Raw genomic sequence first — 13,622 nt, 5'->3', positions numbered from 1 at the left:
CTTTTAGAGTCACAGAGTGTCGCTTGCGTACGGATCACCAAATGCCGATTCTTTGGAAACATGTCCAAAAAAAAAGCGGATGTTCGGCTTTGGCTGAAAGTGATTCAGATGACATGCAGCTTTTTGACACTCAGAATTTAATATATAAAAGTCCCTATCAATCTTGGGATCATGCAGAGACGCACTTCTTTCGTAAATCACACGACAGGCACAATCTGTGAAAGCTTCTAACCACCTTCATGCTTATCACACCTCACTGTTCCCACGTCCAGACAGAGAGCGTGCTACAAGGAATCATCATTGCCGAGTCTGCGTCCAATCTTGTGTGAATCTCTACTTGAAAGAAGGACCCTTGGGATGCTTGACCCAATCCAAATGACCGCCGTGTGCGTGCAAACTAAATTGGGTCTCTCCGGTTAGGTGAGGATCCTGCTGGATTAAGTTGAGCGGGAAGCCGATATCGAAAGGAACGGTATTCTCAATCTTCTTGATCTGTTCGTCGGTCAAAACCACGCCGATAGCTTTGACATTGTCCTCGAGGTGCGAGATCTTGGTACCACCCACAATCGGAAAAACGTAAGGATATTTGGAAAAGAGGTAGGCCAATGCGACGCCAGTGATGCTGAGACCATCGAGCTCTTCCTGTCCGATCTTGTGGAGCACAGCCGAGATGTTCTTCTCCTTGTCGGTGAGTGCTCCACCACCCTCGCGGAGTGGACCTTGGGTCTTTTCTCGCTCAGCAACCTGTTCGGCTGTCTTGAAGCGACCCTGACCCAGTGCACCCCAAGGTGCAAGCGCCATGCCAAACTGGCGTGCCATCGGAATAATGTCACGCTCAAAATCGCGCTCCATTGCGTTCCATTTCCCCTGGTAGACGACGAACTGAGCCAGGTTGTGAGCACGAGCGTACGTGTTGGCCGCGCTCACCACCCATGCAGGCATATCACTGGCACCGAGGTAAAGCACCTTGCCCGAAACCACGAGCTGGTTCAGCGCTTGCATCATCTCCTCGATGCTGGTGGACCAATCCCACCAATGAATGTACATGATATCGATGTAGTCTGTGCGAAGCCTCTTCAGTGAGTCGCGTGTCGAGACAAAGATCGACTTGGTCGAGTTGCCAACAAAGTTGGTACCAATATGCGTACCGAGCTCGCGGTTCTTGTAAGGTGATGCAGCTTTGGTAGCAAGAACGATCTCGTCACGAATGCCACGGATCTCCATCCACTCACCAAGGAATTCCTCGCTTTGGCCATCGGTGTAGACGTTGGCTGTGTCAATGAAGTTGCCACCCAGCTTGTAGAAAGCGTCGAGGAGATCAAAAGTAGCTTGCTTGCCCAGACCGCCAGAGAGCATGTCTTTCCACTTGTCTCCAATCGACATGGCGCCGAAGCAGAGAGGAGACACTCGCACGCCGCCCTTAGGAGCAAGGACACGATGACGGTCAAGCTTCGAGACTGGTTTTTCGGCGTCAAACAGGCCCATCTTGGTGAAGTTCTCGGGGGAAGAGGTGGTGTCTTAGAAGACAAGGAAAGGGCTTAGCGAGGGGATAGACGAGCAGAGGGGACAAAGTGCCGCCGAGACCGATGCTTATATTCTTGTGGCAAGGTAAAGTCGAGTCGCTGACGACGTTCTCCACGGATATGGATAACCGATCGAGGATTTTCGGCTGAGCAGGACGTCGAAAGAAGCACTGGTACTGACCTGGAAGGTCGCAATCATGTGTACTGTACAGTATAGCCGAGGGCGACGCCAACCTCACCCATCCTAAGCATACTGTTGGCAAGGTCGATCACAATCGCACGCAACACACAGGTTTCCTTCGCTTTCTACTCCACCTCCATGCATACGTGGTATCCCGGCCTGACACATATCGGATTGGCTCAGTCAAGACTGTAGGCTGAGGTTGTCGAAATTCGACGATGATCAGATGCAGGGCGGCCAGGCTCGTGCTAAAGATCGAACTTAGCGCGTGTAATACATTGACGAACGAAGATGAACACAGGTGCCATGTTGCTTCCATGTGGAAAAAAGCTGGACTAGCAAAGTGCTGAGATCGAAGAACAGCCTGGCTTGGGTGGAGGCAAGAAAGTTAGATGGCGTCAAACTGCGCCTGATTGCGGCTTTTGGCCTCTCACCGTGGAACTCCGTAAGTTCGTCTCCACCTCCACACCTTTTCCAATTCCATTCGAAATGAGCTTGAAGTAAGATGAGCAAATCGCTGATGCTCCAAGATTACTCAAACAAGATCGGGCAATGAGTGTCTTGGCAATCTTGAATGTTCGCTTGGAAAAGCATGAGCGTCATCGAGCGCCGAGGAGCATTTTACTGCAGAATTGCACTCACGACAGCAGCACGCACTCGTGACTGCTATATTTGGCCTCGAACCCGTATTTGAGTTGCACCGACCATCGACAGGCCTCCTTGATCGCTCTGGTCCAATACACTCTGGTTCCGAAGCGACATCCATCCATCAAGATCTTCCATACCTCTTTTCTTTCCAGCACAAACACGATCGTGGGCCGCAAAGTGTACCAGATCGTAGGGCAGCGAACCGAGCAAGAACATGCCTGATAGCAACAACACGGCATCCACACCGCAACAACCGCAACCCGACTACATCTACCGTCCAGAGGATCCCGAATACTCGGACCAACTTCGCGCCGATAGCGAGGTCCCCTCGGACCCCAATCACTTCGCCTCGGGCCTCTCGCAGCGCTACCATCATCTCTCGACCAACATGGACGTCAACGAGGTCAAGACGTTGACCCGGATGCAGATCCTTACACCGCTCTCGGTGCTTCTGCAGATGGGGGTCATGATCCTCTGCGGATCTAAGCTCATCAAGCCCAACTTGCAGCAGGTATCTCGACGACATCCCACGTACTTATCGGTACAAGACTCGTTCGTGCTCTTTTACTGGGTCATCCTCTATGTACTGCTCATTGGCTTTTCCGTCTTTCTGTTGCTCAGCCGTACTTCTGAAACCAAAAAAGCGCTCACGCATGGCGTAGGCACTCGTCTGAGTCTGGCCAACTACATGATGGTCCTTTGGGCCATCTTTTGGATCCTTGATCGACCGCTCACTTTCATCCTAGGAACTGCAACTCTGGGTGTTATTGCCGTCATCCTTCTCTTCAACGCCCTAGTCCTGGCGGTTCGATATCCACCTTCTCATAAGCATCCGCTCGATTGGCTTTTCATCCATGTACCCATCAAGATGTTCCTCGTCATCACTATTCAGTATGATTTATGGCAGCAGCTCTTCATGGCGCTTGGATGGGACTTTGGTTCGGGCGGCCATGATGGTCTCGTTAGAGGTCTCTGGCCTGCCTTTGGAATCGTCTCTGGCCTGGGCGTCTTTTCGGCGCTGTGGATTTTCGGTACTGCCGATCTCATCTGGACAGCTGCAGGTATCTACCTCAACCTCGGTCTTCTATGGCACAAGCACTTCAGCCTTATTGGCGGGCGCGACGATGGCGAGCCTAGACCTGCTCCTCTCACCGCCGCTATCATTCTCAGCATCGCCTTGCAATCTGTCGCGCTCATCGCCGGTGTTGCTTGGAAGAGGATCAAAGCTCGTCAGGAAGGTCGTATCGCTCTTCCACTTACGCCTGAAGAGGAGGCGGCAGCTTACCGTGCAGAGGCTGAACGCAGTGCGCGTGCAGCCGCTGCTACCTCGTCTGCAACTCTTCCTGCGACCGCACCGAAGAACGCTGTGCATGACATTGCTGACGAAGAAGCCGCCGCGGAATCGAGCGGTGCTACTGTCACTCCGACCAAGGTGACCAGAAAACTAGGCGGAGGTAGCAGCAATGCCAGCCCAACCAAAAAGAAGTAATCGCAGTCGTCTTTTGGCCATAGCTTCGTGTGTGGCGGCTACCTTCCCTATCAAGTCGTGAGTCTCATCTTTCACCCTGTATATACTGCGCAGTCACTTGTGTCATGACGTCACAACAAGGAACTCAATTCATCACCGTTGCCACCATGTTCAGACATTTGTTTAGATTGACCCGCATTCGATTATGTGACTATTGTGCTGTGAACCGTTTCTACTGTTCGACGGTGGCGTTTGGCGTATTCTTGCTTTATTCCTTGCTCTTGGCCGTCGACGCAGCCGAACCAGGCTTTCTGACCATCAACAAGTTCCACACTCTCAGCCCTCTGTGATGATGATGACCCTTGGCACCTCTTCCGTTGCTAGTTTCGGCCTTTGGATCAGCGGATCTGCCGGTTGGATCGGTGCTCGTCTCGGCGTCCAGCGGTGTATTCTGTTCAGCTCTGAAGTGAGCGCGCACGGTTCCATCCTCTGCCACCCTGAAACGCGATTTGCGCTGAACACCGTACGCTCTTGCTCGGATCTGGAGGGATCTGCGCAACAGTGCCAACGCGTCATCTGTATCTCGTCTCCCGGCGATAGCCGTGGGTGGCGGAGTTTCGTCGACCAGATCAGCAGGACCAAAATCGACCAACCAAGTCCACTTTTCTCGACACTGTTCCGCCCTCTTCGCCACATCCGCAGCATCCCAGCCTAACGCTCTGTTCGAACCCGTAATGCTCGCTTGGTCAGAGCCACCACCACGGGAAGCCTTTAGTAGCAATCCATCTCTCTTCTTCTGAAGTGCTTCGAGGTCCAGTAAACCTTGCGAGGACGCTTCTTCAAGCATCTTTTGTGCTGTCGATTCGTTTTTCGCTCGTTGTTTTTCCACTTTCCGCGCCGTCTTGGCGAAACGTTTGGTCCATTGTGTCTGTCCAGTGAGGTAGCGTTCTACGGGACCTTCTTTGATACACCCAATCTCGTCGGGTGGCACTTGCAAGGCGGGAAGGGAAGTTTCAGGTTCTAGGGGTCGTAGGAAGCCTCGTACGTCGACACGTTCGCGGATCATAAACGATTGGAATGAGGGACGCAGCAGGGGGACTTGCCCAGTGTACTCGTTGGGAAAGTCCGCGGTACCCCGTCGCGAACGGGTGGCGGGAGAAGAGATGGAGCTAGTTCCAGAAGGGTGACCATGTAAAGTATCGCTCAGAAGTTGGGACATGGATCGGTGTCGCGATTTTGTGCTAGAGGCAGCTGCGCTGCTGGGCACCGCAGAGGACGCAGCGGTTTGGGCAGCTGTAATGGAAATGTCGTTGGGTGGCTCGACGGCGGACGTGAGTTCCGGTTCATCACAAAGCTTCGCGCTGGTCGAGTTGCTTGCACCGTGCTCTGCGTTTGCATCGATAGCAGTGAGCTTTGCATCATCCACACCTCCATCGGATGCACCCAAACCTGTCATCGAAGTCATGCTTCCAACGGCGTTGCCTTGTCGAGAAGACGAAGGCGACATTGTCACCGCTCGACCCACCAGACTGTCTCCACTCTTCAGACTGCTGGCTAGCGGAGGCGACTTCACCTCTCCGCCCACATTGTCACTGAAACCGTCTTCATAGCGTTCCTCCTCAAAATCACTATCGTCAGCCTCGCCTCCTTCCTTGTCATTGGTGTTGTCACCCACAACCACCTCCGGAAACGGATTCTTGATATCCGTAGGTGCACCCGTGACATGCTTGACGAACGACGCCACTGCTCGATATGCAAACCTCGACTGCGACGTAAACGCAAATGCCGTCAAGACGTGGCACATCTGATCGTAGATCTGCAAGTGTACCTTTGTCGGCTGGGAATCGTACTTTTGCGCGTTCTCGCGATTGCGCGCCGAATGGTCGAGGAGGTCCTTGCGCAGAGGATAACGATGTGGATGAGCAGCACGGTGTGCGAGGTAGATGATCTCATCGCGAAGAACTTCCGCATCACCCGCGAGGATGTAGAGTGGAGGTAGACCGCCGAGAGAGCCGCTGAGAACGGCTGAGCAAAGCGGATGGGTAAGCTGGTCGTTGGTTGCGTAGAGTTGGATCTGCTCGCGAAGCTCGATGGCTTCTTTCGAAGAGTCAGTGCGGTGGATGGTGATGGGTTCCGAGTAGAGAAGCTCTGGGGCCGGAGGAATGCCGTTCGGTGCGCTGGTGTGAGCACGAGTAGGTGGGGTTTGGTTAAACTCGTGCTCTCCGCCTCGTGTGGATTGCAGCTTGCCGCCAACGGCGCTCTTGCGCGCTGTCGGCTCGGCATCCCTCGTTGTGCCGACATCTTCGTCAACGCCAACAGGCACCTTCCTGCTAGGCTCCTCGTCATCGGCGTTAGCCTTCCCTTGCTGGTCCTTCGTGATCGGCTTGGTGGCATTGATCGGCCACAAGGTCGACGGCTTATGAATGAAGCCATAGGGCGGAATGATATCCGTCGCCGTGTTCTGCAGAATCGATGGGAAGGAATGCGTCAAATCGCACCATGGCGAAATGAGAACTGCACCAGCTGGCGCTGGCAACCCCATATCTCGAATCACCGTCAGCAGAGCCAACGTCAAACCTCCACCTGCGCTGTCGCCCGCGACAACGAGCTTCTTTGGATCCACAGGCTTGTGTTTTGCGCCCTTGGGTGGATACAGCATATAAAGATACGATGCGACAGCGTCCTGAAGCGCGCAGGGCCAAGGATACTGCGGAGCCTTTCGATAGATGGGCGCGAAACATTTGCCTCCAAATTTGCGAGCATAGCGTACGATCTGATAACGATGCGTAGCGAGCGAACCAAAGTAGTATCCTCCGCCATGGAAGTAGAGCATGACGCGTTGGAGACGGTCGAGCTCTTCGGTTTCGGCAGGTTGATCTGCGTTGTCATCGTCCGTGGCAGAATCAGAGCTCGGCTGTTGGATCTCTGATTCGCTTGAAGCTGTCGATTCGGCGTCATCGATGATTCCCTCGGCTTCATCGTCATTGGCTTGACGACGCCTTACTTCTTGCGAAGATCTCTTGAACGACTGAGACCGACGTTTCAACGCAGACTCGGTCTTTTGTCGCATTGCCCGGATCTCTGAAAGCGCCCTCTCGTGGCGCTTGTTCCTTCGCCTCCTCTGCCTGCTCGTCGTGGCGGGTGAAGGCTTGGGTGCACTCTGCTGAGCGTGCTTCTCCATACTCTTCATCTTTTTCCAGTCGTTCGACATAGCGATCCACTCTCCCTGAACACCAGGCAGCGATCTCAACTGCCACCATTTCTCGCCTCCAACCATCTTCTCCAAATCCTGTGGGCCCAAATGCTCCACAATCAGCTCGGCCGCTTTGTCGCAGCTCTCCATCGGGATGATGACCGGTAACGTCGTAGCCCACGGAATCGGGGGTGCAGGAGCGTCGGTGAAGTTCTGGATGGCTTCAACGGTATCATTTGTACCCAGGCTGATAAAGGCCTTAACGACGTGAAACGCCTCATCGAACATGAACTCGTCCGTAGCCCTGGGTTGCGAGGTGCTGGAATCCGATGCATCGTTGCGAAACCCGTTGCGGAGAGAGCGTTTGGCTTTCTTGCAGTAATGTTTGAAGAATGTTTTGGCCACAGTGGGGGCTATGTGAACCGCTGTACCCGCCGTGGTGATTGTCATGGTGCGTTCTCTAAGGTGTGTAGCACATTAGGCGTTGTGCATCCATCGCCCGACGTGAAGTATGTGAGGCTAAAGGACGTTTTGAAGAAAAGCACACAGTCGATGAACTTGTCTTGAGTATGCTGAACGAGGGAGAACGCAGTGCACGAGTGCAGTCTGGAACGGGAACAAGGGCGTCGATCCTTTTTAGGATGACCAGGGTCAGACAAAACAAGTAACTTAAGAGTCACATTCACGATCCTTGATTACCCGTGAGCGCCTTGGATTCACAGCACGTATCGACAACCTCGGCGGACCAGCGTGTAACAACATGCAGGAGCTGCATACAACCACGATTTGTGATTGCAAAGCCGAACGCAAGCACGGTCATCATGCAGCGGCAAATTCAATTATTCCAGCCGAGACGCAAATCCCAACTCCTACACAAGTGACATATCCAAGATTTACCCAACAGCGTCCAAGGAACCTCGCTTCATTCGTGCTTTGCAGTCGTGAGCAAGCGCACATACATGGACAATATTGTGAGACCACTCGAGTCGATTACAGGGCAAGGTGTCTTGTGTGACGAGCAAGACCATATTCATCAAAGTGCAGTTACTGTACTTGATTTTCGGCTGATCGGAGAGCACTGGCTCGGGGTCGTACCACGGCATCTTTGGGTTTCGTCTTGTCTCTCGCAATCCCACGGAAAGCGGGGAAGCGTGGGTAGCCATCTTCGCTGAGCTCAAAGAAGCGATAATTGATGATGCTACCGATGGGTGGAGGCTGCTCCCGCTGTGCATCTGACATGCCTGTGCCGACGCGAAAGACGGTTCCACAAGCCATGCGGGCAACCAGAGCACCGGTGCGACCTTCATGTTTTCCGGTGCCCTCTGCGTAGCCAATCACCTCGGCTTCGGCATCGTACCACGACTTGAGTTTGAAGAGTGTATTTCCGCGCTTGCCTTCGTATTTCGATTTCGGCTGGCGTAGCATCAATCTGTTTGCAGCGAATAGAACAAGGCCATCAACTCGTTGTAAGTGCCCGCTTCTACATGTAGTGTGGCCTGCTCCGACACAACACTTACCCTTCGCCGCCCTTGAGCTCGACAGACTCCATCAGCTGATCCAGGTGCGATCGGCTTTCACACCTGATATGCTTGACGAGCTTCACCTGAGGTCCTTCAAGAGAATCAATGTCAAGCCATTCGGTCGAACCGAAGCGCTTCTCGATCTCTGCCCAGCGTTCTTCTACCGGCCGCGAGCCCATCGATGGCGAGTCGAAGATCTAAGAAATTGAACCAAACGCGTCAGTGAGGCGCCCTGATCGTCTCAAAATTCATCCGTAGCTCAAAGTGAGCGCTTACCATAAACTTGATGCGGTTCCACTCGTTGGAGCTCTTTACATTTCGTCGACAGACGTGAGTATACGCAGAGGGTAGTGTTCGCCCAGACGATAAGATGCGCAAGGTCGAATAATTGAGCGGTCGTCGAGACGACGAGACGTTTGACGTAGAAATGCATGTTTCGGTCATGGAGGGCAGAGGAGGTTGAGAAACGGCCTGATCAGCGTTCGCACTATCGGGTTCTGGCGTATCTGGAGCACCGCCATCTTTGCGCTTCACGATTTTTCCACACTTCGGGCAACGCTTGACGATGGATCGAAGCAGCGAAGCGCGCTTGACTGAGCGCGGCCGGCTCGCATCGCTAGAGTGACTTCCAAACAACACCCGCAAGAACGAACCTGCGACAGCAAAACGTGAGCTTGAACGCAGTTTGACTGGCAGACCTCGTTGTCGGCACCCGAGACTTTGCTTCCATGACTTCCAATTGGACGATGGTGTTGCAGAATTTGACGTCGCGCCTCCCTCTGCAAATCTCACGCTCTTCTCAGGTCTTGTAGACCGCAACAGAGACAAAGAAGACCTCGCTTCGCGAAGACGTTCTTGGCTAGCTAGACGTCCGCCGGCTTGTTCTCGCAGCCACTGTCGCTCGATCGAGTCGCGTTCGAGGAAATGAGAAAAGGTGCGTAACCGGCCCAATCTTACAGTTGTTCGGCAGATCTGCGAAGTCTGATCGAATGCGCCTCGCGCCATCCAAAGCTCACCATCCAGAGTGATGTCTTTCGGTAATCCTGCCAAGGGAAGAAAATCATGCAGTACGGTACGTGTCAGCTCATGTATGCAACGATCACAGGGCAAGTCGAGGCTTCAACTCACGATTCTTCCACCAGGAGGGCGCATTCCATTCGATCTTCTGACGCGAATACAGCCTTTGTCCGTCCCAAAAGGCACGCACACCGTCTAGCTTTTCGCTGACCCACCATCCGGTGGGATCCATCGGCTTCGATCTGGGTTTCGAAGGGTCGGCGTCCAACAGCCAGGGCTTGGCTAGGAGTAGAGAGACCTAGATGACCGTAAGGAGAAAAGCGTCAGTCGAGACACAAATGCTATCGGAAAAAAAAAAAAGATAAAATCTCTTTCTCTCACCTTTTCGTCATCGCTGTTATAGTTAGATCGGTTGCCACGCCGAGCACGCTTTGAAGGAGACATTTGAACATCTTCAGGATCAAAGCCATACTCGTCGTCATCATGGTCGTTGTAGGCCCGCCTGTTGTTGCCGACATGAGTTTTTGAGATCGGTGTTGTGGAGCGTGCAGATGTCGGGCCTGACGGGCGTGACTGGTTTGCTTGAGAAGCGACCACTTCCTCGTCCTCGGTTTCAGTGTCGCTGTTAAGCTCGTTCTGTACATGTGTTGGTCGGGCTTGTGTTGGGCTTGCAGGAAAATCGCGGGACGGAGTGTCGATAGATGGTCTGCCCTGATCGTTGCGGATCTCGTCTCCTGAAAAGCCTTTCGAGATATCAGATAACGAGATCTCGGGTTGACTGTGTGAAAGTTGTCGAAAGTGGTCGTTCAATACACTCTTGGCGTGTGTGTGTCGCGCATGGTAGCCGTCGGAAGTCGTTCTGCGCAACCTTGCATTGTCAAAGCCCGTACTTTTGGCTTCTTTTGCAAGTGCGATTCGCTCAGTCTCGTACCGTTCTCCGAGACAATCTTTGAGATGCGAGCAGGTCTTGCGCATCTTGTCACGCTCTGTGCTGAACTTCCACGCAGGACATGAGCACACGTAGTAGCCTTCTGCGAAGCGTTTCAAGACGAACGAAACCGAAGCGGGTCCACTGGCCTTCGAGGTGGGAAATGCTGTATCGAGAGGTATGACGGTCAGAGGAGAGATGTCTTTACCGTCGTTGCTGGTTCGATAGCCGTACTCGTCCTGGCGAATCATCTTGGGTATATGCAAGACAGCGGTGTCTGGATCGATCACGTCGGCCATCGAGATGCTGGTTAGCATCGTAGAGGCCATCTGGCCGCTAGCTAGCCGAGTGATACCAAAGAGAAGGATAGCAGAGATTCGTGTACGGAGAGCGTTTGCGAGCAGATGCGGAGGAGGGATGAGGGGATGTGGGCGCCAAGAAACCCGTCAAGGAAGACTTGGGTTCAGAAAAGGCTCGAGTTCGGCTGTATGTCAGTTGACCGATCTTTGTGCGACCGACTCGACGAAACGCACATGGGTGCGATCGACATGAAAGAGATCAGAGACCAATAAGCTCCGGTGGAAAGGGGCGGCGTTCAAGGTCTAGAAGGGTTGGAGTTCTATGCACTCGTGACTGTACGTCAACCTAGATCTAGCTCATCACGTGCAGGCTGTGGTGTTGTGTGGACCCTGACACCAGAACATGCAATGAATCACGAATCGCTACTTTCAACACAGATCCGCGTTCCGATTCTGTGCGCGTCGCTTGGCACTCACGCACGACGTGTCTGCGCTTGGTTCACTGACTCTCATCGTCCTTATCATCTGAAAAGAGAAGGCCTGCAAGGACAATGTCACTCAGCAACTGTAAGCAATGCAGCGATGCGATAACAGGCTGATCTTGATACTGACGCGGATTGGCTGTGTGACTTGCACAGATATTCCGGACGGTTTACTTCCACGATGGTTGCTTGTCGTGGCTGCAACGGCGGCTATCAACGGGGCAAGCAACATAGTCAATCCTCGTGCTAGCGCAAAGGTCTACTCGTCGCCCAATGCTCAGAGTGCGTAAGACTTAGGGTGTTTGAATGCAATTGAGGTCGCAACCAAGCTGATGACGACAGGCTTCTTTCTTTCTGTCTCGCAGTCACGCCTTTGTCCGCTCGTCTGTTTGGTATTTGGAACTTCACCTCGGCCGTCATTCGATTCTACGCCGCCTACAACATCAATGACAAGATGTAAGTATCTGCTTCGTCGCTACTAGGTCGCCTCTCGTCCTGGCGTGCTGACAAGACCACATCTGTTGCACTCTGCAGAGCATACGAACTTTGCATGTGGTCCTTCGCCATTGCTCTTGCACACTTTATCTCCGAGACGTTCATCTACAAGACCGCCAAGCTCGGTCCTGGTATCGTCAGCCCTTTGATTGTCGCTTGTAAGTGCTTCCGCCGGATCTACTCGAACAAGTCGTCTCGTACTCACGCGTTGCTCTCTCTGCGGAATGAACAACAGCTTCGAGTCTAACTGCTATGTATCTCCAGTATGGTGCCTATATCACTCCACTTCCCAAGTGGATTTAGTATAATGGAGCAATCGTGTGTCAACTCTACGTGTTGTGCACTCTGCTAGCAAACACACGGACCCAAAACACGGACCCCAACACAAATCGAAGATGGAGCTGAGATTGAATTGCTAAGTATGCTAGGATTGGGATTTGGTATGCGATGAGGAAAAACGATGATGTGAATGAGACTGGCGAGCACTAATTTTGCTCAAGCCGAGACGGGGACAAGAAAGGATAGCCAGGGCCATCATGAACCAACCAAAGAGCCAGAGGCCCGGCGACGAGATGGAGCAAGGGCAATGCATCAGAAATTCGAAACAGAGCAGCAAGATGGAAGTCGAACGTCGAATCAGTTAGCCGCTCCAGGAGCCGGCTTGTTGCTGCAGGTCCAGGTGGAATCGCGGTTCTGGTATCGGCCAACGACTTTGTAGGGGTTGAAGTTGAGATTGTGGTGAACAGTGCGGGATCCGCTGTAGCCGTTTTGTCGAACAATGTTGACCGCTTGAGGGATGACGGTATCGACGGTAGCTTGGACGGTCTCGTGGTTGAGTACGATGGCCTTGGTGGGTGCACGCAGGTTCCTGTACACGTTCAGACCAGCTTGCACACCGTCGCCGTTGGCATCACCAGTGTCACGGTTCCAGCCGACGACGACAAGACCCCATCGGTCGTTGAGGTACTTTACCTGATCGGGGCGAATGTTGCCGTAGGGAGCACGGAAGCAAGCAGGAACTACACCGAGAATCTTCCACAGCGCATCCTCCACCAGCTGGACCTGCTGATCGAGTTGGTGGTTGTTGAGCTTGCTGATGTCTGGGTGGCCCCAAGTATGCGAGCAGATCTGGTGACCGCGCTCGTACGTGTTTCGCAGAATCCTGACCTGTTCTGGCTCGTAGATGCAGCGGAAGTTGTTACCATTGACAAAGAAGGTAGCTTTTTGGTCGCCGGCATTGGCGAGCGTGTTGACAAGCTTGCTCTCCCAGGTGTAAGGACCATCATCAAATGTGATGGACAGACAGTTGTTTCGAGTGCACGTGGTCTGGATACCGTTGAGTTGTGCGGCTCGCTTGCTGAGCTTGTTGGTAGGTCCAGCATTGCGTGCATAAAGCGTGTAGTCGGATGACTTCATTCCAGCCAGCTCGCGTCGAACGTTTTCCGAGATGGTGTCAGGAATAGTGCTCATTGTAGTGGGGGAAGCGCTGGCTGGGGCGAGCACGGCAGCACCGATGGCAGCTGCTGCTGCGAGGATCGAGGTGAATCGCATTTCCAGTATCTCTTTGGAAGGCTAAAGGCGCGATGTAGACGTGTATGGGGGAGGAGGAGAACAGCAAGAGCGAGGAGCGATGAGCCTAAAGGAGAGGTGGAACAAGGGGAAGTTGGATGGGGAAGAGGATACAACCAGCTGGAGAAAAGGGGGCCCATAATATAGCCGGGGCCAGAAGTACGACATCTGTTTGGTAGAAGCTAGCCCGCCCGAGTCTGGGTGTTGCTACTCGGCCCGTCAGCTGGACGACTCTCGTGCTAAAGGCCTACATCACTCACGACTGTCCTTTTCTTTCTCACTGCACCTCAAGCCGTCCA

At 53.3% G+C, this 13,622-nt stretch overlaps 6 protein-coding genes across 6 annotated transcripts; 2 read left to right on the top strand and 4 right to left on the bottom strand.

Moving 5' to 3' along the window:
- Positions 1-333: 333 nt before the first annotated feature.
- UMAG_01793 (putative aryl-alcohol reductase) lies at positions 334-1,485 on the bottom strand (the record flags this gene model as incomplete). Its single annotated transcript, XM_011389446.1, has 1 exon — positions 334-1,485. One exon carries the CDS (start codon positions 1,483-1,485, stop codon positions 334-336), a length of 1,152 nt encoding a protein of 383 aa, XP_011387748.1.
- Positions 1,486-2,566: 1,081 nt separating this feature from the next.
- UMAG_01792 (uncharacterized protein) lies at positions 2,567-3,841 on the top strand (the record flags this gene model as incomplete). Its single annotated transcript, XM_011389445.1, has 1 exon — positions 2,567-3,841. The coding sequence occupies one exon, from the start codon at positions 2,567-2,569 to the stop codon at positions 3,839-3,841; it is 1,275 nt and encodes a 424-aa protein (XP_011387747.1).
- A 247-nt stretch (positions 3,842-4,088) lies between these two features.
- On the bottom strand, positions 4,089-7,463 carry UMAG_01791 (uncharacterized protein; the record flags this gene model as incomplete). Its single annotated transcript, XM_011389444.1, has 1 exon — positions 4,089-7,463. One exon carries the CDS (start codon positions 7,461-7,463, stop codon positions 4,089-4,091), a length of 3,375 nt encoding a protein of 1,124 aa, XP_011387746.1.
- A 594-nt stretch (positions 7,464-8,057) lies between these two features.
- On the bottom strand, positions 8,058-10,807 carry UMAG_01790 (uncharacterized protein; the record flags this gene model as incomplete). The annotated part of the gene is made up of 5 exons (XM_011389443.1): positions 8,058-8,442; positions 8,531-8,730; positions 8,810-9,576; positions 9,662-9,848; positions 9,932-10,807. The coding sequence occupies 5 exons, from the start codon at positions 10,805-10,807 to the stop codon at positions 8,058-8,060; spliced, it is 2,415 nt and encodes an 804-aa protein (XP_011387745.1).
- Positions 10,808-11,328: 521 nt separating this feature from the next.
- Positions 11,329-12,057, top strand: UMAG_01789 (uncharacterized protein; the record flags this gene model as incomplete). The annotated part of the gene is made up of 5 exons (XM_011389442.1): positions 11,329-11,344; positions 11,416-11,541; positions 11,625-11,715; positions 11,794-11,912; positions 11,990-12,057. The coding sequence occupies 5 exons, from the start codon at positions 11,329-11,331 to the stop codon at positions 12,055-12,057; spliced, it is 420 nt and encodes a 139-aa protein (XP_011387744.1).
- A 333-nt stretch (positions 12,058-12,390) lies between these two features.
- UMAG_01788 (uncharacterized protein) lies at positions 12,391-13,305 on the bottom strand (the record flags this gene model as incomplete). The annotated part of the gene is made up of 1 exon (XM_011389441.1): positions 12,391-13,305. The coding sequence occupies one exon, from the start codon at positions 13,303-13,305 to the stop codon at positions 12,391-12,393; it is 915 nt and encodes a 304-aa protein (XP_011387743.1).
- Positions 13,306-13,622: the final 317 nt, after the last annotated feature.

This window comes from Mycosarcoma maydis, chromosome 3 (assembly GCF_000328475.2).
Source record: "Mycosarcoma maydis chromosome 3, whole genome shotgun sequence".
NCBI classification, from domain to species: Eukaryota; Fungi; Basidiomycota; class Ustilaginomycetes; order Ustilaginales; genus Mycosarcoma; species Mycosarcoma maydis.
The sequence above is the reverse complement of the archived record's forward strand: the minus strand, read 5'-3'. Positions and strand labels throughout refer to the sequence as shown.